The sequence below is a fragment of the Rhinopithecus bieti genome, unplaced genomic scaffold, assembly GCF_001698545.2.
Source record: "Rhinopithecus bieti isolate Rb0 unplaced genomic scaffold, ASM169854v2 scaffold_24390, whole genome shotgun sequence".
NCBI lineage: Eukaryota > Metazoa > Chordata > Mammalia > Primates > Cercopithecidae > Rhinopithecus > Rhinopithecus bieti.
In genome coordinates, this window is record NW_016811706.1 from 1,403,551 (window position 1) to 1,427,851 (window position 24,301).

General features: G+C 54.7%; 1 protein-coding gene across 2 annotated transcripts; it reads left to right on the forward strand.

The window, feature by feature from the left end:
- Window positions 1–344: 344 nt before the first annotated feature.
- On the forward strand, window positions 345–24,088 carry ADCY6 (adenylate cyclase 6). Of its 2 annotated transcripts, XM_017894773.1 has the most exons (22): window positions 345–522; window positions 5,973–6,840; window positions 11,127–11,276; window positions 11,641–11,762; window positions 11,855–11,966; window positions 12,145–12,272; window positions 12,792–12,950; window positions 13,029–13,170; window positions 13,288–13,419; window positions 13,684–13,709; window positions 13,927–14,074; window positions 14,323–14,420; window positions 14,602–14,689; window positions 14,864–14,980; window positions 15,284–15,442; window positions 15,732–15,910; window positions 16,841–16,876; window positions 16,960–17,089; window positions 17,422–17,685; window positions 18,742–18,946; window positions 21,232–21,356; window positions 21,576–24,088. In XM_017894773.1, the coding sequence occupies exons 2-22, from the start codon at window positions 5,977–5,979 to the stop codon at window positions 21,699–21,701; spliced, it is 3,510 nt and encodes a 1,169-aa protein (XP_017750262.1). In that variant the 5' UTR covers window positions 345–522; window positions 5,973–5,976; the 3' UTR covers window positions 21,702–24,088. The 2 variants fall into 2 exon arrangements, 1 of the variants encoding a protein (XP_017750262.1); XR_001889707.1 differs by lacking the exon at window positions 345–522 and having other exon boundaries at window positions 5,313–6,840; window positions 16,965–17,089; window positions 21,576–21,708.
- The last annotated feature ends 213 nt before the right edge of the window (window positions 24,089–24,301 follow it).

The window sequence follows — 24,301 nt, forward strand, 5'->3', positions numbered from 1 at the left end:
TTGGGGACCCCCGGGGGTGAGGGCGGGAGAGGAATGACGGAGGAGCGGCCCCGGGGTGAAGGGAAGGGGACCGGGCTGCGAGGTCCCCCCCCCCGGGGTCTTGATCCAGAACAGTGCCGCTTGTCTTCTCAGGACTGGGAGGAAGCGCCGGAGGAGAGGAGGGGCGCGCGCTGGAGGGGAGAGGTCCCATTATTTGCTCCTGCCGCCCTACACCCGCTACTAGGAAGGGGAGTGGGCGACTCGGCCCCCGCTTCTGGGGAGGGGAGGGGGTGCCTCAGACAAAGGAGCTTGTGCCTTAAGGCGGGGAGTCCGGGAGCCAGCGGGAGGGACTTCTGGATCCGGGGTAGAGGGCGGCTTGCGCTGGACAGCTCGGGAGGGGGCGGGGTCCGGGCGGACGGCGGACGGCGGGCGGGACGGCCAGGGACCGCGGGCTGGAGAAGGACCGCGGGACGGCGGCGGCCGGCCGGAGCCCGCGGGGGCGGCGGGGTCGGGGCCGGGCAGGCGCGGGAGACTGGCCGGCAGGTGAGCGCGCGGAGGGCTGGGGAAGTGACCGCCCGGGCTCCCGGGGCTCCAGGATTGGAACGCTCCCGAGCGGCTCCCAATAGCAGTTTGTGGGTGGGGGCGCCGAAGCCTGGGACGGGTCGTCTCGGCAGTGTTTGGCGGGTTGCCCGAGGGAGTTGGGGTTGGCAAAGGGAAGTCATGGAGGCAGTGGGATCGAGGTCTCCTAGGTCCGGCGCTGGCCACCCGCGTCGCCTGCCGCCGGCCTCCCTCCACGGGGCGAGTTCCAGGCTTGCCCGGAGGCCAGGAGGACCTGGCACGTACTGGGGGAGGGGCTGGTCTGAGTTTTTTGCTGCGGGGCTGTGGGGTGAGTCTCCGAGTTTGGGGGAGATTCCATTTAGGGGAGAGGAACCGGCCTGGGCAGAGGGAGGGATGCCCTCTGTCTGCGGGAGTCCCTCTCCTTCCCCTCACCCCAAACCTTGGGAATGAAAGGGGTGGGGTCGGCTCCCCACATCCCCCAAGGCCTGCTGCAGGGTGGGCAGGGGAGCTGACTTATTCAAAGCAGACTCTTGGGCTCGACTGAAAGGCTAGAGGTGGAATCAGGCGTGGGAGGCTCTTTGCCCATATCCTCCCCTTACCGGACTACCCCTGTGAGCTGGAGGGACCTGGTGGGGGCTGCACAGTAAGGCTTGATGTGGGAGCCCTCTGTAATCTTTAGGAAGAGCGAGGACTGGGGATGGGAGAAGGCGACAGCGGGCACTGGACCGACAGATACAGGCCCTGGGTAGTCTCCTCTACATCTGGAAAGGCCCAGAATTGAAGAATTGAGGCCCACGTCCCAGTATGGTGGGTGGTGCTGGCACTGCTGGACCCTGCCTGGGCAGTGCCTCTTGCCATGAACTTTCTGAAGTCGTTTTAAATCCCCTGGAGCCTCCTTTTGCCAAGGAGGGCAGGGGCAGATGGGCCCTGGGGATGGGATAGACAGGAGGTGGCCAGGAAGGCTTGGCAAGGCAGTAGGCAGAGCCATCCTTAGGGCTGGGCCTTGGCCTTGGCGGGTTCCAAACTCTGGTCTCAGCCTGATCAGGGTTTGGGAGGGACTTGAGGTCTGGGACTGAGCCTGGGCCTGCCAGGCTGAATGGGACATGGCTCCGGCTGTGGAAGCCAGTGGTGTGAAGAGCAGCAGGTCTGTGACGGAGCAAATGGACCAACACTCAGGGAAGGAGGAGGTCAGAGGCACAAGGCTTAGGAGCCTGACTCTGGGGAGGAGGGAGGTGGTCTGTGCTCCCAGGGCTCTCATAGTGATGGGTTGCTGGACAAAGTGGGTTGGGGGACCATATAGAGTTTTGTGGCTTGGAACAGTACTCTCCCCTGTTCCCTGCCATACTAGTCTGGCATGGGGTGCCAGAAATGCTGGGAGGCCAGCAAGTTCTCGGGGATGGGCAGTGCCTGGAGTGGAGCCCAGAGTGGGATGGTTGCAGTTGGTTGGACAATTACACAGCTCTGAAGCTATCCCCTTAGGGAGTCAGAGTGTTCCTGGGAGGGTCATGCATTCTCCTGGATAGTGTCTGCCCCTTTCTCTGTGGGTATGAGCCAGATGCTAGGATGTGTTTCCAGGGGGCTGGGAACCTGGCCAGAAACTAGTCCTGTGGGAACAGGTCTGGGCCAGTGGTGGGAGTGGGGGGTTGTATGGGGGGAGATAAGAACAGGGAAGGGGTCTGGTGAATGAGGGGAGGCTGAAGCAAAATGTTGTGGGTGCTGGATGGTGGTGGGAAACCTGCTCATTCTGGGCTCTGTCTCCAGCAGCTCTGGGGACTAACAGCCAAGGACACAGGGACTGATAGAACCAGGCATCTGACTGGCTAGAAAGACATGTGTTCTTGCTCATGAGTTTCTCATCTTTCCATCTCTTGACGCTGACAGAGATTTGGGTTTAAAATGTTGTAGAGTGAGGAGAAGAACTAATATTTTTCAAGTGTGTACTTCATGACAGGCATTATTAGATTCTTTCCAGAGGACAATTATTATTTCCATTTTACAGATGAAGGTACTGACACAGAGAGGTTAAATAACTTGCCCAAGGCAGTGCGGCTAGCAAATAATCACACTAAGGTTTAGAACCTGGTCTCATGCCAAAGATCATGCTTCTAATGAAGTATTTTGAAGAGCCAGGCTTTCTTTGGTGACCTTTTCCAAATGCCAGCCTGACCAAAAGTCTTGTATTCCTGATCCGTCCTTCCAGATGGTGCTGTTGGTGATGTTAAGAGGTTGAAGGGGCCAGGCATGGTGACTCATGCCTGTAATCCCAGCACTTTGGGAGGCCAAGGCAGGCAGATCACCTGAGGTTAGGAGTTCGAGACCAGCCTGGCCAACATGGTGAAACCCTATCTGTACTGAAAATACAAAAATTAGCTGGGCATGGTGGCAGGTGCCTGTAATCTCAGCTACTGGGGAGGCTGAGGCAGGAGAATTGCTTGAACCCGGGAGGCGGAGGTTACAGTGAGCCAAGATTGTGCCACTGCACTCCAGCTTGGGTGGGGCAGGGTGAGACTCCGTCTTAAACAAAAAAACAAAAGGAGGTCGAAGGACATACTGCTCTGTGGGATATAGGAGAAGGGATGCCGACAGAACTTGGCTGAGGGTGACCCAGGGATGGGAGTTTTGGGGTATGTGGAGAATTCCCAGCCTGCCTTCTGCTTGTGGGTCCCTGGGTGTCTGCTTTGAGTGCTGCGCATCTGGCTTGAGCTCTCATTCTGTGGCCACCTGTGGCAAGTGCTGGGTATTCCTCCATCCTGTCCCCTAGTGAGTACAAATGTCAGTGCTGTTAGTTCAGCAGGTTTGAGTACAAGGGACCCCTCAGGGTACTCTGTGAGCATAGAGGAGTGTGGCCCTGGTGGGGACACAGGTATGCATGGATGACAGTGCTTTCAGCCTCATCTTATTCTGACCTGGGCTCAGCCAGGAGTCACACTAAAGGTATCATCATGGAGTCCTCCCACCTCAGTTAATGGCATTTCCTCCAGGAAATGTGGGATCTGGGACTGATTTGGTTACCATGATCTCTATAACTTGGGCCAGCCGTATGAAACTGCCATGGACATCAGTTTTTGTTTATATATATTTTTCCTTTCAAATCTGTCTTGTGCCCCAGGGGGCCACAGGACTAGTTTCTCAGAGTTTTGGTGAAGATCAGATGGAATTAGGGATGTGAAAAGATCTTGAACAGTTTAAAGCATGGAGAAAGTGCATGGAATATCATTCATCCATCCATCTAGTCATCCATCTACTCAATGAACATTTAATATTATTTTATTTTTTGAGATGGAGTTTCGCTCTTATTGCCCAAGCTGGAGTGCAATGGCGTGATCTTAGCTCACTGCATCTGCCGCCTCCCAGATTCAAGCAATTCTCTCACCTCAGCCTCCCAAGTAGTTAGGATTATAGGCGCCCACCACCACTCCTGGCTAATTTTGTATTTTTAGTAGAGATGGGTTTTCACCATGTTGGTCAGGCTGGTCTCGAACTCCTGACCTCAGGTGATCCACTCGCCTCAGCCTCCCAAAATGCTGGGATTACAGGTGTGAGCCACCACACCCAGCCTCAATAAACACTTGTTTAGGTCCTTCTAAGGGTTGTGGATATGGCAGTGAGCACAGCAGGTCAAAATCCTTGCCTTCATAGAGCTGACATTCCAGTCAGGAGAGACAGAAAATGAACACATAAGAAAAATATATAGAATGGTGGTTGCTGATTCGAGCTATGGAGAAAAAGCATAAAGCTGGGAAAAAGATAGAGAGCTCCAGGAAAAGGGGTTGCTATTTTAATAGGGTGGTCAGAGAGAGCCTCACTGATAAGGGGACATTTGGGATGTGACCTGGAGGAGCTCTTGTTCCAGACAGAGGGAACAGCAGGCACTGAGGTCCCAGGCTGGCCTGTGCGGGGTGTGCTGGGAAACAGCAAAGAGGTTCCTATGACTGTGGTGCAGTGAGGAAGCTGAAGAGCCTTAGGATTATCACTGTTAGCTGGTGGCGGTTCATGAGGTCAGGAGATCGAGACTATCCTGGCAAACATGGTGAAACCCCGTCTCTACAAAAAATAGAAAAAATTAGCCGGGCGTGGTGACAGGTGCCTATAGTCCCAGCTACTCAGGAGGCTGAGGCAGGAGAATGGTGTGAACCCAGGAGGCAGAGCTTGCAGTGAGCCAAGATCTTGCCACTGCACTCCAGCCTGTACGACAGAGTGAGACTCCGTCTCAAAAAAAAACAAAAAAAACAAAAAGCATATTTTTTCTTCTGCTTCTGTTGAGAAAAATCAGATTGGGACGCACTGGCAACAGTCTACAGCTGCTGGGTGGTGCTTGCCCAGTGCACAGGGTATGAACTCTTCCTCCTAGTTCTGAACCATAAGCTGCATCACTCATTGACTTGGGCACTTGAGTTTGTGACCATCAACAAATCAGTGCCTTTTAGGGAAATTTTCAAGTATACTGGCTTTGGGGTCAGACCAATCTGGTTTAGAATCTTGGTTCTCTCACTTACGTGGCTGCTGGATCTTTGGGCAAGTCTTTCTTCTTTTCTTTCCCTCCCTTCCCTCCTTCTCTCCCTCCCTCCCTCCCTCCTTTTTTCTTTCCTTCCTTCCTTCCATCCATTTTTTTTTCCTTTTTTTTCAGACTATGGCTGTTGCCCAGGCTGGAGTTCAGTGGCGCACAATCCTGGCTTACTGCAGCCTCCACTGCCTGGGCCCAAGCAATCCTCCCGCCTTAGCCTCCTGAATGGCCTGGTCTGTAGGTGTACACCACCACACCAGGCTAATTTTTATTTATTTATTTTTTGAGATAGGGTCTCACTCTGTCACCTAGGCTGGAGTGCAGTGCTGTGATCTCAGCTCACTGCAACCTCTGCCACCCGGGTTCAAGCAATTCTCCTGCCTTAGCTCCCGATTTGCTGGGATTACAGGCGCCCGCCACTGCACCCGGCTAATTTTTGTATTTTTAGTAGAGACGAGGTTTCACCATCTTGGCCAGGCTGGTCTTGAACTTCTGACCTTGAGATCCACCTGCCAGGGCCTCCCAAAGTGCTGGGATTACAGATGTGAGCCACCGCGCCTGGCCCAGGCTAATTTTTTAAAGTTTTAATAGAGGTAAGGTCTTGCTGTATTGCCCAGGTTGCTCTGACATTCCTGGCCTTAAGCCATCCTCCTGTCTCGGCCTCACAAAGTGCTGGGATTACAGGTGTAAGCCACTATGCCTGGCCTTGGGAAAGTTTCTTTTCCTCACTGTGTCTTGATTTCTCACATGTTGAATGGGGATACCCTTGTTGCCTACATCCAAATAATTGTATGACGATGAAACTCATAACTTGTCAGTGGGAAGTGCTTAGATAATGAGCTACTAGTGGTGGTGGCAGTGGCTGTGACGGTGGTATTAATACCGCTCCTATTGGATGGTCTCTAATACTATCTCCTTCCTTCCCTACCAGCAACATGTCATGGTTTAGTGGCCTCCTGGTGCCTAAAGTGGATGAACGGAAAACAGCCTGGGGTGAACGCAATGGGCAGAAGCGTTCACGGCGCTGTGGCACTCGGGCAGGTGGCTTCTGCACGCCCCGCTATATGAGCTGCCTCCGGGATGCAGAGCCACCCAGCCCCACCCCTGCGGGCCCCCCTCGGTGCCCCTGGCAGGATGACGCCTTCATCCGGAGGGGCGGCCCAGGCAAGGGCAAGGAGCTGGGGTTGCGGGCAGTGGCCCTGGGCTTCGAGGACACCGAGGTGACAACGACAGTGGGCGGGACAGCTGAGGTGGCGCCCGACGCGGTGCCCAGGAGTGGGCGATCCTGCTGGCGCCGTCTGGTGCAGGTGTTCCAGTCGAAGCAGTTCCGTTCGGCCAAGCTGGAGCGCCTGTACCAGCGGTACTTCTTCCAGATGAACCAGAGCAGCCTGACGCTGCTGATGGCGGTGCTGGTGCTGCTCACGGCGGTGCTGCTGGCTTTCCACGCGGCGCCCGCCCGCCCTCAGCCTGCCTATGTGGCCCTGCTGGCCTGCGCCGCCGCTCTGTTCCTGGGGCTCATGGTGGTGTGTAACCGGCATAGCTTCCGCCAGGACTCCATGTGGGTGGTGAGCTACGTGGTGCTGGGCATCCTGGCGGCAGTGCAGGTCGGGGGCGCCCTCGCAGCAGACCCACGCAGCCCCTCTGCGGGCCTCTGGTGCCCTGTGTTCTTCGTCTACATCGCCTACACGCTCCTCCCCATCCGCATGCGGGCTGCGGTCCTCAGCGGCCTGGGCCTCTCCACCCTGCATTTGATCTTGGCCTGGCAACTTAACCGTGGTGACGCCTTCCTCTGGAAGCAGGTAGGTGGCCAGGGAGGTAGGGACAGAGGGCAGCAAGTGGGGAATTTCTCACCTCATAAGCAGGTGGGGGCTTAGTGAGGAAGGGCGGGTGAGTCATGGGTGGAAGCTGAATGCAGGGATGTCTGGCTGTATCTGAGAAGAGGAGCAGGAGGTGGTAGGCCAGGGTTCAGGGGTCCGCCTCCACGTGGGATCTGGGGTAGAAGGCACTGCTGAGGGGAGGGAGGGCCCCAGGACCCAAGCCTGAACTCTGTCACCATGTGCCCCAGTCTCCGGCTCTTTAGCCGTCTGAAATAGTGGTCTGTAGAGACAGAATGTGGAGCTGGAGGCAGGGGTGTGGTATACAGCCCCAGGGCCGTGGTGGGGCTCAAAAGGCAGTGCAGGCTGTGTCCAGGCTTTAGCATCTCTGTTAGCAAGGTGACATTGGAGAATCAGGTGCTGATGCCATCCATGGAGAGCAGCTCTAGGTGGTGATCTGGAGGTATAGAGCAGGTTTTGGATGTTGTCAGCAAGGGAGGAATCCCCTCTTTTCCTGGACCAAGGCCACTTCTGGGAGGACAGGGAAGGTGAAGAGCTGGGGTCAGTTCTCTCTGGGCTGGATGTAGTTTGAATGGGGTTGGACTGTTGAAGAGAGGAACATTAAGTCTGATCGTATCCCACCTTCCCCATGCTGGGCACCAGGGGCCTGGCCGCCTTTCCTTGAGGTTCTCAGTCCATGCCTGTTGCTGCCTCCAGGCTCCAAGTGTGTGTGAGGTGGGACTCCACGGCTCCGTATGGAGTGGCTGTAAGCTGACCTGCTTATCCAATGGGCTGTATTCTTCTCTGTGGGATCTTAGACAACTAGCCTCACCTCTCCCAGCCTTAGTTTCCCAGTCTGCAAAGCTGGGATAAAAATAGCATCTAGCTCATGTTGCTGTTGGGGCCCCACCCTTTCCTAGAGTGGGGTAGAACCCGACTGGGCAGTGTTCACACCTGGGGGCAGGGAGGTGTGGGGAGTGCTGGAAGGCATGGTACCCAGTGAAGGGGTTTCTGGGAAGTCTCTTTAAGAGAGATGTTAGTTTGTGGATCTGCCATCTCATGTTACCCCCCCGCCCAGGGAGCAGAGGCCAGGTCCTTCAGGCTCTGCTGTAGGCACAGCCCCGCCATCAGCACACCACCCAGGTCCTCCACTGGACCCTATCTAGAGAGTGCTATCTTACTCAAGGTTTTGAGGGCTTGTGGCCTGTTGCCCACCCTGCCTCACCCACAGAAGTTGCCTGGGGAACCCAGGGTGAGAAGCTAGGTTCTCTGGCATGATGCCCTTCTCCACTCAGCCTGTGCTATAGAACAGAACGTACCTGTTTTTTGTGTGTTTTTTTTGAGACGGAGTCTTGCTTTGTCATTAGGCTGGAGTCGGGCAGTGGCGTGATCTCAGCTCACTTCAGCTTCCACCTCCAGGGTTCAAGCAGTTCTCCTGCCTTAGCCTCCCGAGTAGCTGGGACTACAGGAGCACGCCACCACGCCCAGCTAATTTTTGTATTTTTAGTAGAGACAGGTTTCACCATGTTGGCCAGGATGGTCTTGATCTCTTGGCCTCGTGATCCACCCTCCTTGGCCTCCCAAAGTGCTGGGATTACAGGAGTGAGCCACCTCACATGGCCAGAAGGTCAGAACACATGCCAGAATGTACCTTTTTAAAAGTAACCTTATAGCCCGTTTGTTTGTGGAGCACGTGCCCTTAGGGCACCATCGGACATCTTAAAGGGCCAGGTTCTTCTGCCCCAGAACTTCTCTTCCAGGCTGGCTCTCAACCAGGGCTTTATGGCTGGATTGCCCTCCTGGGGAAGGAGCTTAGAGGTGGTGTCTCCTTTCCCCCTTCCTCTCTGGCCAGGCATGGGCTGGGTGGGCATCTCTTCCCTACTCTCAACTGGCATGGTGCCCAGAGTCAGGCCCAGTGCCTGACTGGGGAGGTGCAGTCCCAGGGAGGCCAGGACTGTGCCCATCTCCCCAGGAGTGTGTGGCTACAGCCTCACCTAGTGGGTCTCGATAGGCACATTCTTGGGGCAGTAGCGAAAGTCACTGCTGTCCCTGTGCCAGTCCTTGGGGTCAGGGCCGCCCTTACAACTTCCTCTGGGCCGAGAAACATTCCCTGTGCCCGTTTGGGTCTGTGGGTTTCTAGACGGGTGGGGTTTGTGGCCTCCTTCCTCGTCTACTTGGGCAGCCCCTTCCCAGATCCACCCTGCTCACAGTCACAGGAAGGAGGCTTTGTCCCCACCAACCCACTCACTTAGACACATCAAACAGTGTCACCCAGTGACCCAGGCCCAGCGTGGAGTCTCCTCCAGTCCCCTGGCATCCATTTTTTCTCACAGTCAGATAGGGACTTGTGTGTACAGAGTTATTTCAGTCTCGTCCCCCTTCCCCTTCCCTCCACCGTGACTCACATTTTCCTCTTGGGCTCCTGGGGCCAGGAAGGGAAGTTGCCTGGTTTGCCCCCCTTCCCTTCTCCCCTACTGGGGGCTATTCTTAGAAACCCCCAAGGGAGATAGTGTGCCCCTCTCTTCACCCCTGCTGCTGGGAGGGGGAGCTCAGCCTAGTTGATCCTGGGCCTGTGAGCTGGACTGGGAAGGGAAGCTAGGAGGCCCATCCCAGAGGCTGGAGCTGGAAATGGCTAGGGGTGAGCCAGGCCTCCCCCTCAGTTTTACCCAAGAGGAAACTGAGGTCCTAAAGATTAAGTGACCTGCCCAATTTTGCAGGACTAGTTCTAGTTCAAGGCAGAGCCCAGAACCTCTGGCTTCCAGGAAGTGCTTCTGCTGTTTCCCTCCCTTCTCCTTAAACCAGAGCCCTGCCCCATCCAACTCTGGTGTGGAGCCACAAACTCCAGGTTAATTCCTGAGTTTCCAGAAACACTGAGGCCAGCTTCCCTTAGCCTTGCTTTCTAGCCAATGCCACTGATGATGATTGGGGACTGAACATTCCTAGGGTGGAGGCCCTAGGCCTAGGGCCTGGCAGGGCCGAGTGTCAGAGGGAGTTATACCTTGAGGGGTGGCCAGTCATGGTGGACCCCATCTCCAGTTAGAGGACATCCTTTGTATCAGTAGAATTGATGACTCTCAAGCCAGGGCTCTGAGGTTGGGCTTGAGAGCTTGACTCAGTAGAGTGAGTAGGAATCTTGGAAACCTGGAATGTACTACACAGTATGGAATGCACTAGATAGATAGTAGGATTAGGACACAGAATTTGGAGTCTGATTGTCCTGGGTTCAAGTCTCACACTAGCCACTAACAGCTATGTGATCTTGGCGAAGTTACTTGGCTTCTCTGTGCCTGAGTCCCTTACCTTTAAAATGGGATATTGTTACCTATTTCATAGAGTTTTAAGAAATGTGTTAGGGGCCAGGCGCAGTCGATCACGCCTGTAATCCACACCCATAAGCACTTTGGGAGGCCGAGGCGGGTGGATCACTTGAGGTCAGGAGTTCAAGACCAGCCTGACCAACATGGTGAAACCCCTTCTCTACTAAAAAAATATACAAAAATTAGCCGGTCATGGTGGCAGTTGGCTGTAATCCCAGCTACTCCTGAGGCAGGAGAATCGCTTGAACTGGGAGGCGGAGGTTGCAGTGAGCCGAGATCGGGCCACTGCACTCTAGTCTGGGTGACAGAGCAAGGCTCTGTCAAAAAAAAAAAAAAAGAAATGTTAGTCAGTATATAGAAGGCACCTACAGAATTCTGGCACATGGTAGGCAGCCAACAAACTAGCTACCATAATAATAATGACAGTGGTGATTATTGTTACTAAGTTATGTCAAGTCAGGGAGAGGCTTTAGAGATCTTCTTATTCTTCCTCTTTGGGTTATAGATGAGCAAACCCAAGAGAGAGGAGGTGACTTGTTCTGGGTCACTCACAGGAGGATGTAGAGCTCAGGTGTCCTGGGTGCTGTCCTTAAGGAGGAGCACCTGCAAAAGGAGCAGCATTTGTCTTTCGTGTGGGGTGTTTGAGGAGCAGGAGGTACAGGGTGCTAGAGCTGGGCCCCATGACTTACCTGGCCCTAGTTGGTCTTCTGCTTCCAGAAGCTGTGAAAAGATCTCATTTCTAGTCATGGAGGATTCAGGCAGTTGGCTGGGATCTGGGGTCCTGTGGGTCATGGGAGAGATATATTGCAGGGGTGGCAGTAGCTTGGGGATAGAGAGGGTGCAGGACCCTGGCTTCCTTCCTCAGAGAACCTAGTAAGTTGTGTGAATGTGTGTGTGTATTTGGAGGGGTGGGCAGAGGAGATGGTCACTGTCTGCCTCTACCACCTCCTGCAGCTCGGTGCCAATGTGCTGCTGTTCCTCTGCACCAACGTCATTGGCATCTGCACACACTATCCAGCAGAGGTGTCTCAGCGCCAGGCCTTTCAGGAGACCCGTGGTTACATCCAGGCCCGGCTCCACCTGCAGCATGAGAATCGGCAGCAGGTGGGACTGCTCCCCTGGCCAGGGCCTGCTCCCACCTCACCCCCACATAACTTGCAGATGGGATTTGCTGCCTTGTCTGGTTCCATGGAGCACAGTGTGATGGTTCCCCTGGGTTGTGCGTCACAGAGGCCCTATGATACTGGGGTTTTGTACTGTCCAAGGGAAGGAGGGCATGGACAGGAGCACATCTGGGGGCTTAATGGAGGGTGGTCAGAGGGGGCTCTGACGGGGGAAGGTCAGGCCACAGTCCAGAAGGGAAGGTCTTCAGAGAAGTCTGGGAGGACTCTGGTGATGTGGAGAGACCAGGAGGGATTGAAATGTGAGGCCAAGAGTATAGTGATGCCTATTGGAACCACTGGGCTAGGAGCGGCTGCTGCTGTCGGTGTTGCCCCAGCATGTTGCCATGGAGATGAAAGAAGACATCAACACAAAAAAAGAAGACATGATGTTCCATAAAATCTACATACAGAAGCATGACAATGTCAGGTAAGGTGAGGGTAGGTGGGTGCCAAGCAGGGCAGGGGTCTGGAAGTCTTTGAGGGCTATGTGATCTGTTCATTCTCTATTGTCATCTACAGCATCCTGTTTGCAGACATTGAGGGCTTCACCAGCCTGGCATCCCAGTGCACTGCACAGGAGCTGGTCATGACCCTGAATGAGCTCTTTGCCCGGTTTGACAAGCTGGCTGCGGTGAGGGTGCTGGGCCTTGGGATTGGGCCTGGGTGTTGACCGTGGTGAGAGCATAGCTTTGCTGGCAGCAGCTGGGGATTTGGGAGCAGATAGATTGTGCGTCGAGGGTGGTGGGCCATGCAGACTGGGTGGGCAAGAGAGTAAAGGTTACCCTTCCCTCCAACTCTTTCCCATTCAGGAGAATCACTGCCTGAGGATCAAGATCTTGGGGGACTGTTACTACTGTGTGTCAGGGCTGCCGGAAGCCCGGGCCGACCATGCCCACTGCTGTGTGGAGATGGGGGTAGACATGATCGAGGCCATCTCGTAAGCAGTGCCCCATTCCCAGGCTTCCTGGAATTGTGGGTTCCCCAGACTGCTCCTATTTTTTGATGAGACCTCAGGAGATTTCCTCAGTTTTGGCTGTTTCTCTGTCTTTGAAGTCTGTCTGTCACTGGGAAGGGGAATCTTTCTCCAACCTGTGCAAAGACCCATGTGGACCCTTAGACTCCCAGCCAGCCGAGATGGGGCGGGGAGAGCCTGTGCAGTAGGGGAGTTGGGCTAGAGGGAATGCCATCTGTGCAGGCCAGAGGGGATAACAGTGATTCCTCTTCTCCTAGCTCAGTTCCACAAGATGCTGCTGGGCCCCTGCTGGTGAACACAGCCCTAACATTTGTCCTTGAGCCCCATGCAGCCTTCTGCTCATGTCCAACCAAGGCTGTGCTCCTGTCCCCTGCATCTGGGTCTGTCCTTGCCCACTGGGCCCTGAGGGGAGTGAAGGGCCTGGGCTGTGGGCTGGGGGAGGGGAAGACTGCCAGGAGCTGATCTGGGGCTGCATCCTCCCAGGCTGGTACGTGAGGTGACAGGTGTGAATGTGAACATGCGCGTGGGCATCCACAGCGGGCGTGTGCACTGCGGTGTCCTTGGCTTGCGGAAATGGCAGTTCGATGTGTGGTCCAATGATGTGACCCTGGCCAACCACATGGAGGCAGGAGGCCGGGCTGGGTGAGTAGGGGGGCCCAGGTGGTGGGGTATGGGAGCAAGGTGGGAGACCCAGGGTCTCACCCTCTTGGCCACGTACAGCCGCATCCACATCACTCGGGCAACACTGCAGTACCTGAACGGGGACTACGAGGTGGAGCCAGGCCGTGGTGGCGAGCGCAACGCATACCTCAAGGAGCAGCACATTGAGACTTTCCTCATCCTGGGCGCCAGCCAGAAACGGGTCAGGGCCAGGGCAGGGCTGGGGGCAGGGGAGCAGGAAGAGGGACAACTGGGGAGGAGCAGGCCAAGGCCTTCTCTGGGCCCCTCTTCTGAGCCTGTACCCATGCTGCTCACACAGAAAGAGGAGAAGGCCATGCTGGCCAAGCTGCAGCGGACTCGGGCCAACTCCATGGAAGGGCTGATGCCGCCGCGCTGGGTGCCTGATCGTGCCTTTTCCCGGACCAAGGACTCCAAGGCCTTCCGCCAGATGGTGAGGGGCCCTCAGCACCAGACCTAGGGCCTCTTTTTCTTGGCTCCCTCAGTGTCCCTGACCCTGTCCTTTCTTCCTGTGACTGTCATTTCCATGTATGCTTTCTGGTGTTGGGGCAGTGGGAAGGTTTCATCTCAGGGGTCCCAGTGCCCCCAGAAGATATGGTGGGGACACCCTCAGCACAGTGTTGGGGTGGGAGAAGGGGCTGCAGAGATGAAGGTTGTTGACCCTTCACCTCACTCCACACTCTGTCCCTTTCTCCAGGGCATTGATGATTCCAGCAAAGACAAGTAAGTCAGGTTATTGAGGGAGAAGGCACTTGCACCCTGGGATGGGGCTGGGGGGAGCCAAAATCCTCCTTTTCCCCGACTTTAGGTGTGTTGTATGTGAGCAGGAGCCACAGCCCAGCTCTCCCTCCCTCCCGTGGGTGCTGCCCGTACCTTTCCTTTCATTGTTTCTCACGTGGCCATGCCCATGCATCTGGTGAGCCATGTCTCCTGCCCTCAGCCGGGGCACCCAAGATGCCCTGAACCCTGAGGATGAGGTGGATGAATTCCTGAGCCGTGCCATCGATGCCCGCAGCATTGATCAGCTGCGGAAGGACCATGTGCGCCGGTTTCTGCTCACCTTCCAGAGAGAGGATCTTGAGAAGAAGGTTTCAGGGATACAGGGCAGAAGGACAAGGGCTGGGGGACGGGCAGGTCGTGGCAGGGAAGGCTGAGCACAGGTGAGGGCACAGGTGTTTCTGGGGCATGGAGAAGGGACCACAGAGCAGGGTGGGGATTTCGTCAGTTGGGCCAACTGCATCTCCTCCGTGTTGAGACGCCTGGTAGTGCCCTGTCCTTGCTGTCCCTGCCTTCCTTAGGGAGGGCCCAGCACCCAGCTCAGCCTCCTCTCCCTCAGTACTCCCGGAAGGTGGATCCCCGCTTCGGAGCCTACGTTGCCTGTGCCCTGTTGGTCTTCTGCTTCATCTGCTTCATCCAGCTTCTCATCTTCCCACAGTGAGAGTCCTGCCCTTCCTCTCTTAGCTTCTCTCTTCTCCACCGCTTCCCAGAAGCTTCCTACATACCCACACGAGCCCACAATCCCTGGAGCCTGCATCCCTGCTTGTTCCAGAGGGTGGGACAAGAATGCCCAGGTCTTCCAGAATTAAATGATTTTTCTGGCCCTGTTCTGCCCCAGCTCCATCTTGATGCTTGGGATCTATGCCAGCATCTTCCTGCTGCTGCTGGTCACCGTGCTGATCTGTGCCGTGTACTCCTGTGGTTCTGTACGTAGGGGGACTTCTGAGGCTGTTGGGAGGGCAGGCTGGACTCCAGACAGGGAGGAGGTCACATGGCGAGAGGGAGGAGAAGGCCATGCCTGTTCCACTGGGCCCCATCCCTGGTTGGCCTTCCTCCTTGGCTGATACAACCTTCAACTCTTCGTCTCTTGATTCCTCTAGCTGTTCCCTAAGGCCCTGCAACATCTGTCCCGCAGCATCGTTCGCTCACGGGCACATAGCACCGCAGTTGGCATCTTTTCCGTCCTGCTTGTGTTCACTTCTGCCATTGCCAACATGGTAAGGGTCCAGTGGGAATTCTCCCACCTCCGCTCTGTGCCAAGCACTGTCCTGGACACTGCGGGTACAGAGGGGAATAGGACATATTTTCTGCCCTCAGGGAGCCCCCTCCCAGAATAGGGCAAGGTTAACTCCAGTTCTCCCTCCTTGTTCTCCCAACCTCTTGTCATCTCTGAGTCAGTACTAAGGCCCATGGGGTATAAGGTACCTGGGCATAGCCCAGGGCAGGGTACATGGCTTCACCAGGTACCTTGCAACCCTTCCCCTCCTTGGCTATCCTGATATACCCCTCTACTTTTGCAGTTCACCTGTAATCACACCCCCATACGGACCTGTGCAGCCCGGATGCTGAATTTAACACCTGCTGACATCACTGCCTGCCACCTGCAGCAGCTCAATTACTCTCTGGGCCTGGATGCTCCCCTGTGTGAGGGCACCACGCCCACCTGCAGCTTCCCTGAGGTGTTCAAGCAGTGCTCAGGCGGTGGGGGGGCTGTCCTGGTACAGACATTGGCCCTTCTGTGCCAGACCTGGTGATGGGTGCTGGGGACCCAGGAACTCACCAGAGTGTCCCACACTAGGAGCAACCAGGGGCCCTGGTGTGGTGTAGGGGCTGGACATGGAAGGTGGAGGATATGGGGGTTTGAGGGGTGTGGCAGAAAGGTTAGGTCAGGCAGGAGAGTGCAGGGCTCTCCCTGCCCAAGGGTGCTGTGGCCTCTGCCTTCACCCAGTGCTGCCTCTGCCCCCGCAGTACTTCATCGGGAGCGTGCTGCTGAGTCTCTTGGCCAGCTCTGTCTTCCTGCACATCAGCAGCATCGGGAAGTTGGCCATGGTCTTTGTCTTGGGGCTCATCTATTTGGTGCTGCTTCTGCTGGGTCCCCCAGCCACCATCTTTGACAACTATGACCTACTGCTTGGCGTCCATGGCTTGTGAGTTTATTCTCAGGTCCTTTAATACCCCAGGAACTTCCCTGACCTTGCTGGGTCACTGTGAGCCTCTCTGGTGCCCAGGCCCCTTGTGCTCTTGGAATGCCACAACTCCCCTGTGGGGGAAAGGGAGGAGATGGAGGAGTTCCCAGCATGTGACCCCAAATAGTTACCCCAAGGAAACCCCAGTCCTGGGAAATCCTTGTGTCTTTAGGCTAGACACTAAAAAAAAAAAAAAAAAAAAATTCCCTCTTGTATTTGCATGGTGCTTTCACATCCACCATCTTAACCACCCATAGGACATACAGCTGCTTGGTGGCAGGGCTCTGGCTAGGAACCAAAGCTTCTGACTCCTGCTTGGGGGCTTTGCCTGCGACATCACACTGGCTTTTCCCCTGCAAAACCCCATTCCTTTGATATGTGGCCGTAGCTTGTTGTAGTAGAAAAAGCCTCTGGTGTCTGCTGGGTTTGAATCCCTGCTCTGCTGCTCATTAGCTGTGTGACCTTAGACAGGTGAGTTAGCTTCTCTGAGCCTCAATTTCCTCATCTGTAAAATGGCACTGTCACCTAAATCACAGAGTAGTTGTAAAGATTATAGTAACTGACATTTATGGAAGGCTTACTGTATGGCAGGAACTGTGCTAAGCCTTTTACATACATTATTTAAATCCGATCCCTGTTGTACTGATGGGGAAGGAGGCTTAGAGAATTAAACGACTTGTCTCAGGTCACATAGCTGGTAAGTGGAGGAGTCTCTAAGAGTAGAGGTTTTCTTAACCTCTACTCTTAGTTAATTAATGTAAGTAAAAGCCCTGGCCCAATGCCTGATTTCTAGTATGTGCTTAGTAAATGCAGTCTGTATCTCCCCTTCCATGTGCCCACCCAGCAACTCAGGAAGCACTGATGACTTTGTCTCTTCTCTCCTCTTGCCAGGGCTTCTTCCAATGAGACCTTTGATGGGCTGGACTGGTAAGTGAGGGCTCCGAGGCAGCAAAGGGTAGGGCCATTAGATGCCTCCTTCAGACACCAAGCATGTCTCTGCTTATCCTTAGTCCAGCTGCAGGGAGGGTGGCCCTCAAATATATGACCCCTGTGATTCTGCTGGTGTTTGCGCTGGCGCTGTATCTGCATGCTCAGCAGGTGGAGTCGACTGCCCGCCTAGACTTCCTCTGGAAACTACAGGTGACCGAGTGGGCCTTTGGTGGGCCTTTGGGGGAAGAGGAGGAACCTAGGGGTGGAGCCTGGGCCAGGCCAGAAACGTATCTCCTGCTAGCTGGCTAAGCCTCAGGCCGCCCCTAGGCCCACCCTGGTTTCATGCCTTCTCTGTGCCCATCCCTTCCTCCTTGCCCCATCCTGTACCTGCCCCCTTTACCCCTTTGCCTGTTCTTTAGGCCTCATCTGTATGTGCCTTTCTTCCTCTATGTGATTCCCTCTGACCCCCACTTCCAAGCCTTGGCCACCACACCCACCCCTTGTGAATGTCGGTCAACGGGTGATGGGTGTGGTGTCCACAGGCAACAGGGGAGAAGGAGGAGATGGAGGAGCTACAGGCATACAACCGGAGGCTGCTGCATAACATTCTGCCCAAGGACGTGGCCGCCCACTTCCTAGCCCGGGAGCGCCGCAATGATGAACTCTACTATCAGTCGTGTGAGTGTGTGGCTGTTATGTTTGCCTCCATTGCCAACTTCTCTGAGTTCTATGTGGAGCTGGAGGCAAACAATGAGGGTGTCGAGTGCCTGCGGCTGCTCAACGAGATCATCGCTGACTTTGATGAGGTACTTGTCCAGTTGGCTGGTGCTGGCAGAGAATCGGGGGGACTTGGAGACCAGGGATTAGAAGGGGCGAGTGGCACTGGGAAGAGAAAGAGAGATTTGATGGGACTCAGAGGCATCAGGGGTAGGGGTAAGGGCAGGCATAGTGGAGGTAGAGGTAAGAACCCATGAAGGGGCCAGGCGCGGTGGCTCATACCTGTAATCCCAGCACTTTGGGAGGCCGAGGTGGGTGGATTATGAGGTTAGGAGATTGAGACCATCTTGGCTAACACGGTGAAACCCCAGCTCTACTAAAAATACAAAATATTAGCCGGGCGAGGTGGCGGGCGCCTGTAGTCCCAGCTACTTGGGAGGCTGAGGCAGGAGAATGGCATGAACCCGGGAGGCGGAGCTTGCAGTGAGCCGAGATCGCGCCACTGCACTCCAGCCTGGGCAACAGAGCGAGACTCCGTCTCAAAAAAAAAAAAAAAAAGAACCCATGAAGGTGTCAAAGGCATCAAGGGGGTCAGCCCTAATGGGGCAGGGTCATCATTGTCGGGGAGCAGGGGAGGACTTGATCTGTAGGGGGATAAGATAGGTACCAGGTAGATGTCACTGAAGAAGAAGGCAATGGTCTGTGGACAGAACCTCATGAGACCAGCCAAGCAAGATGGTCCTCTGAATAGAGAAAATTGAAGCAAAATGTGAGGTAGTGTCCTGAACATCCAGGTCAGGAATGGGCTGTTCACTGTTCTGGAGGGAGGTCACTTGCTCATCCTGGGACTCAGTATCCCGGAAGGTGAGGATTAGAGAAATTGCTTAATATCCCACCTGTGTGTCTGTGTTCTGTGAGTGAGCTACGGGAGAGATCTTCTTAAGCTGTATGCCCAAGTCCTGCTTGGAGTCCTAGGGGGCCTGTTTTCCCAGCTCATCAGTCTTACACTGATAGCAGCAGCTGGAAGGGGGCTCTTGAGACAGGGAAGTGGGCAAGGGAGGCAAGGCGAGGCAAGAAATGAGTGTTGGGGCAGGGCTGGGTTTGGGGTCTTTGCCTTGACAGCCAGGTCCCCATGTGTTGTTCAGATCATCAGCGAGGAGCGGTTCCGGCAGCTGGAAAAGATCAAGACAATTGGTAGCACCTACATGGCTGCCTCAGGGCTGAACGCCAGCACCTACGATCAGGTGGGCCGCTCCCACATCACTGCCCTGGCTGACTACGCCATGCGGCTCATGGAGCAGATGAAGCACATCAATGAGCACTCCTTCAACAATTTCCAGATGAAGATTGGTAAGAGGGCTTGGTTGCTTGGCAGGTTTTCCCAGGACTGTTTCTGGTTGAAGCTGGGATTATAGGCTGGGGATGGGATCACAGATTTCCCATCAGGGCTCCTGTGGGGTTTTCTTCCCTCTGACCTCCTATATCAAGTCTGATATTAAGAACAGAGATCAGGCCGGACGCGGTGGCTCAAGCCTGTAATCCCAGCACTTTGGGAGGCCGAGACGGGCGGATCACGAGGTCGGGAGATCGAGACCGTCCTGGCTAACACGGTGAAACCCCATCTCTACTTAAAAAAATACAAAAAACTAGCTGGGCGAGGTGGTGGGCGCCTGTAGTCCCAGCTACTCGGGAGGCTGAGGCAGGAGAATGGCATAAGCCCAGGAGGCGGAGCTTGCAGTGAGCTGAGATCCGGCCACTGCATTCCAGCCTGGGCGACAGAGCCAGACTCCGTCTCAAAAAAAAAAAAAAAGAACAGAGATCATTAGGCACTGTCCTAGACATTTTTGAGCATACTTTAATACTGATATTACTATCCCCTTTCATTGGATAGAGACTGACTCTCAGATTAAATAACTTGCCCAAGGTCAAACAACTAGTAAGTGGCAGAGCTGGGATTAAAAATCACGTTTATCTAACAACTTGAATACTTCTGCCTTATATGTGACCAGTCCGATTAAGAGGTACTTCCTCTCAAATGAACGGTGGATGGAAGTCAGGACTATCTGGTTTGAAATCTGGCTGTTCCATTACTGGCTTATTTGAGAAGTCTTCTAACTTCTTTTTTTTTTTTTTTTTTTTTTGAGACGGAGTCTCGCTCTGTTGCCTCAGGGCGGAGTGCAGTGGCCGGATCTCAGCTCACTGCAAAGCTCCGCCTCCCGGGTTTCCGCCATTCTCCTGCCTCAGCTCCCGAGTAGTCTGAGACTACAGGCGCCCGCCACCTCGCCAGTAGTGTTTTTGTATTTTTTAGTAGAGACCGGGTTTCACCGTGTTAGCCTAGGATGCGTCTCGATCTCCTGACCTCGTGATCCGCCGTCTCGGCCTCCCAAAGTGCTGGGATTTAAAGGCTTGGCCACCGCCGCCCGGCCCAGTCTTCTAAACTTCTCTAAGCTTCAGCTTACCTTATCTATAAAATGGGGATAAAAATACCTACCTTTTAAAGGTGTTAAAAGGATGAAGCCAGGCAGGGCGCAGTGGCTCATGCCTGTAATCCCAGCACTTTGGGAGGCTGAGATGGGCAGATGATGAGGTCAGGAGTTCAAGACTAGCTTGGCCAACATAGTGAAACCCTGTCTCTACTTAAAAAAAAAAAATAGGGCCGGGCGCGGTGGCTCACGCCTGTAATCCCAGCACTTTGGAAGACCGAGGCGGGCGGATCATAAGGTCAGGAGATCAAGACCATCCTGGCTAACATGGTGAAACCCCGTCTCTACTAAAAATACAAAAAATTATCCGGGCATGGTGGTGGGCGCCTGCAGTCCCAGCTACTTGGGAGGCTGAGACAGAAGAATGGCGTGAACCTGGGAGGCAGAGATTGCAGTGAGCCGAGATCGCAGCATTGCACTCTAGCCTGGGCGACAGAGCAAGACTACGTCTCAAAAAACAAACAAACACACAAATTAGCTGGGTGTGGTGGTACGTGTCTGTAATCCCAGCTACTCAGGAGGCTGAGGCAGGAGAATCTCTTGATTCTGGGAGGCAGAGGTTGCAGTGAGCCGAGATCGTGCCACTGTACTCCATGCTGGGCAACAGAGCAAGACTCCATCTCAAAAAGAAAAAAAAGAAAGGATGAAGCCATGTAAAATGCTTACTAGAGTGGTTGACATGGAACAGGCATTCAGGAGATTACTGTTATAGCATGGCTGCCTTGACTCAGGGGAGCTCCTAAACTGAGGTGCTCAGGTCTTCGGGTGTTTTTGTTTGTTTTTTTTTGGGTTTTTGAGACGGGGATTTATTTGCTCTGTCACCAGGCTAGAGTGCTGTGGCACAATCACAGCTCCCTGCAGCATCAACTCCCAGGCTTAATCAATCAATCTGTTCTCTCACCTCAGCCTCCTCAGTAGCTGGGACTACAGGCGTGTACCACCATGCCCAGCTAATTTTTACATTTTTTTGTAGAGATGGGGTTTCACCATGTTAGCCAGGCTGGTCTTGAACTAGATTGTTCTTTACAACCAGGAGACTTGTCCTTTTTCCATTTTTTTCTCTGGGTCCTTCTACCTGTTCCAGGAGGTGGGATATCTCCCTGGGTTTACCCTGGAGCATGCTCTAGTCTCTTGCTGTTCTCCCCACCTCAGGGCTGAACATGGGCCCAGTCGTGGCAGGTGTCATTGGGGCTCGGAAGCCGCAGTATGACATCTGGGGGAACACAGTGAATGTCTCTAGTCGTATGGACAGCACGGGGGTCCCCGACCGAATCCAGGTGAGGGGAATATGAGCAGGGGCTGGGAGGCAGGTGGGCCCAGAGGGCTTCTACGGTGTCTCTGCAGTCTGCTAGGACAGGGGTAGGGTGGCTAGTGTTCTGTGTATGGTGGGGTGGGGGTTGGGGGAAGGGAGCTAGCCTGACTAGAGAACCCCTGGGCCCCTGCAAATGCAGCAGGAAGGATTCCAGGCTAAGCGGGCTCCCCTCCCACTCCCCCAGGTGACCACGGACCTGTACCAGGTTCTAGCTGCCAAGGGCTACCAGCTGGAGTGTCGAGGGGTGGTCAAGGTGAAGGGCAAGGGGGAGATGACCACCTACTTCCTCAATGGGGGCCCCAGCAGTTAGCAGGACCCAGCCACAAATTCAGCTGAAGGGATCAAGGTGGGCATTGAGTGGACTCTGTGCTCGCTGGGTGGAGCTGTGGCAGGGGGCACTGAGCCTCCAGACCCTGCTAACCACAAAAGGGAACATCCCAGCAGGCTGTGCTTGGATCATGCTCGTCTACCCTCAAGCTGGAAAACAAGGGGCTACCTACCAAGAGGATTATGCAAGTGACTTTCCTTCTTACTTGGGGTAGGGCTGTTCCCTCTCCAATCTTCCAGCTTTTGGGAGCAGGGGAGGGGTCAGTAGCAGAAGCAGAAGGAGGCCTCTTGCCTGAGGGATTAAAATGGCAGCTTGCCATGCCTACCCTTCCCTGTCTGTCTGGGCAGCAGGTTCAGGGCTGGGCCCTTCTTTTCCCTCTTTTTTCCTGGGAATATTTTGTACAATATTTTGTACAAAGACAGGCATGAGGAGTGCCTATTCCATGCTTGCCTTTGCAATACCTGCGTCCCCAGCACTGGTCCTGGGCACTTCCCCACCCCAGCCAGGTGTCCCTCCTAGGCACAGAGCAGAGGAGGGAGATGCTCTGGGGAGCCAGCTTTGGCCATATTTCAGGAGAATGTTTCCATGTGCCAAATTCTAGTCCCACAATCTGTCCCCAAAGGGGAACAAAGGGACCTCTGACAGCTTAGATTTAGCCCCAGTTCCTGCACGCTCCAGGGAACGGGGCGTCTGGCCTCACTGGTACTGTGAAAATGCTCAGAGAGCAAGCCTGTGTGTGGGGATATCAGGTCAGGAGCTGGAAGTTCACCTGCAGGTGCCAAAGAGCAGGCAGGCCAGGGCTGGGGCAGTGCCAGACTCTGATCTGAGGACCCCAGCGGGGTCCAGATCAGGTCACTCTGCCCCAGTGCTCTCTTGCTGTCTACTGGCAAGGGGGCATGGAGCATCTCTCCCTCTTCTGTTGCCAAATAGAAAAGGGTCAGGGCATGGAGAAAGATGACCCTGATCCCAAACCTGCCCTCCCAAGTCTCTGGTGTTGGGGAGGGCCTGTGTGTTTGTGTAACTGTGTGTGCATGTTGGTCTTTGTGTGCATATCTGTTTTCCAGGTCTGTGTGAGTCCTTGTGCTCCTGCTCCTCAGCTCTCCACCCCAGGTTGCCTCTCTCCTGTGGGCCTCTGTCCTCTGGGAATAAAGCAGGGTTTCCTATTTCAGGGGATGTAGAGAGATGCCCAGATTACACAGGAGTGGGATGGGGTGTGCTAGCAAAAGGAGGGAGAGGAGTCCTTTTTGTGCCAAATCCCTAAGTGCCGTTTGGGGGCCATGTGTGCAGCATGACTCTCCCTGTCTGTGGCAGGGACCCAAGCGCTTGCTTGAGCCCCAGTGCTCCATGCCAGCACTTAAACTGTCTGGGGTTTGATGGACAGAGGCTCAGGAATTTCCTGGCTTCCCCAGATGGTGTCCTGGGACATGGTATGCTTTGGGGCTGGGGTAGCATGGAATCCCTCTGAGGACCCGGATACTGGTACTACGGGGTGGGGAAGAAACCTTAAACTTGGCTTTCTCCAGCCTTCAGCCTGAGTCTAGCATGTTTCTGGCTCCCCAGCCCCTTGTGAAACCTTGAGGGCTGGCAGAAGGGTTAGGAGGTTGAACTCTAGATTCCCTTCCTATCTTTGCCTTCCTTTTACCCCTTTCCCTGCAACCTCCTTGACTGTGGCCTGAATTTGTTGCTCCCTTAGTTTCTCTGTCTGTACCTATTTAAGCCAAAGGCACTAGCCTGAATTTTGCTTGAAGATCACTTTGTCTTGGAAATGACTAGAGAGGCAGAGGAGAAGGGTTTTCAGAGTTGCTGGGTTTGGGAGTGGAAGGGGCAGGCAGTGCACTTGCCCCTCCTCATGCCCCTCTAACACCAGCTCCCTGTGGAGGCCTGGTTTCTGGGTACTGCCTCCGTTGGGCATCTTCATGCGTCAACCAAATGGGCCATCAGGTACTTCATTAGTCATGGCTGAAGGAGGGGAAAAGACTTGTTTTTCCAGACAGAAAATCTACTCCCCTGCCCCCAGCCATACCCCTGGATAGGAAGGGATAGGAAGAGACTACTTGGTGCCATGGGGTAGGGGTGAGGGTATAAGTAGATCAGAGTGGGAAGACCTCAGCCTTGGGTGGCTTGTCTCTGCTTTTTGCCAGGTGGGAGGGCCTGTCCACACCCTGGCTCCCCGTACCACAGTGCCAGCCATGCCCTTCCCCTGGGCAACCATTGCCCCTTTCCTCACCCAGTTGGTGGAGGAGTCAGGAGATGGGAGGCCATGGGCTTTGGTTTTGTGATGTAACCACTGTGGGGGTGAGGGAGGATGGTGTACCATGTATTTCAGTGAAATATTTAATATATTTAAATATCAATAAAATCAAACTCTTTGTAAAATTCCCTGTTCTCTGTAGCTGTTCTGGGCCCTGGGTGGGTCACAAGTGACAAAGCCTGGTGTAGGGGGCAACCTCCTGCCCCAGGGGTCTGTGGGCCTCTCGTCTGTGGTCAGAGGACTTCCTCTGGCTTTCTCCCTGCTAAGGAGAAGCTGCAGTATCTTCAGAGAGTGTGACTACTCAAGGCCTTTCAGCTTCATGAGCTCCAGT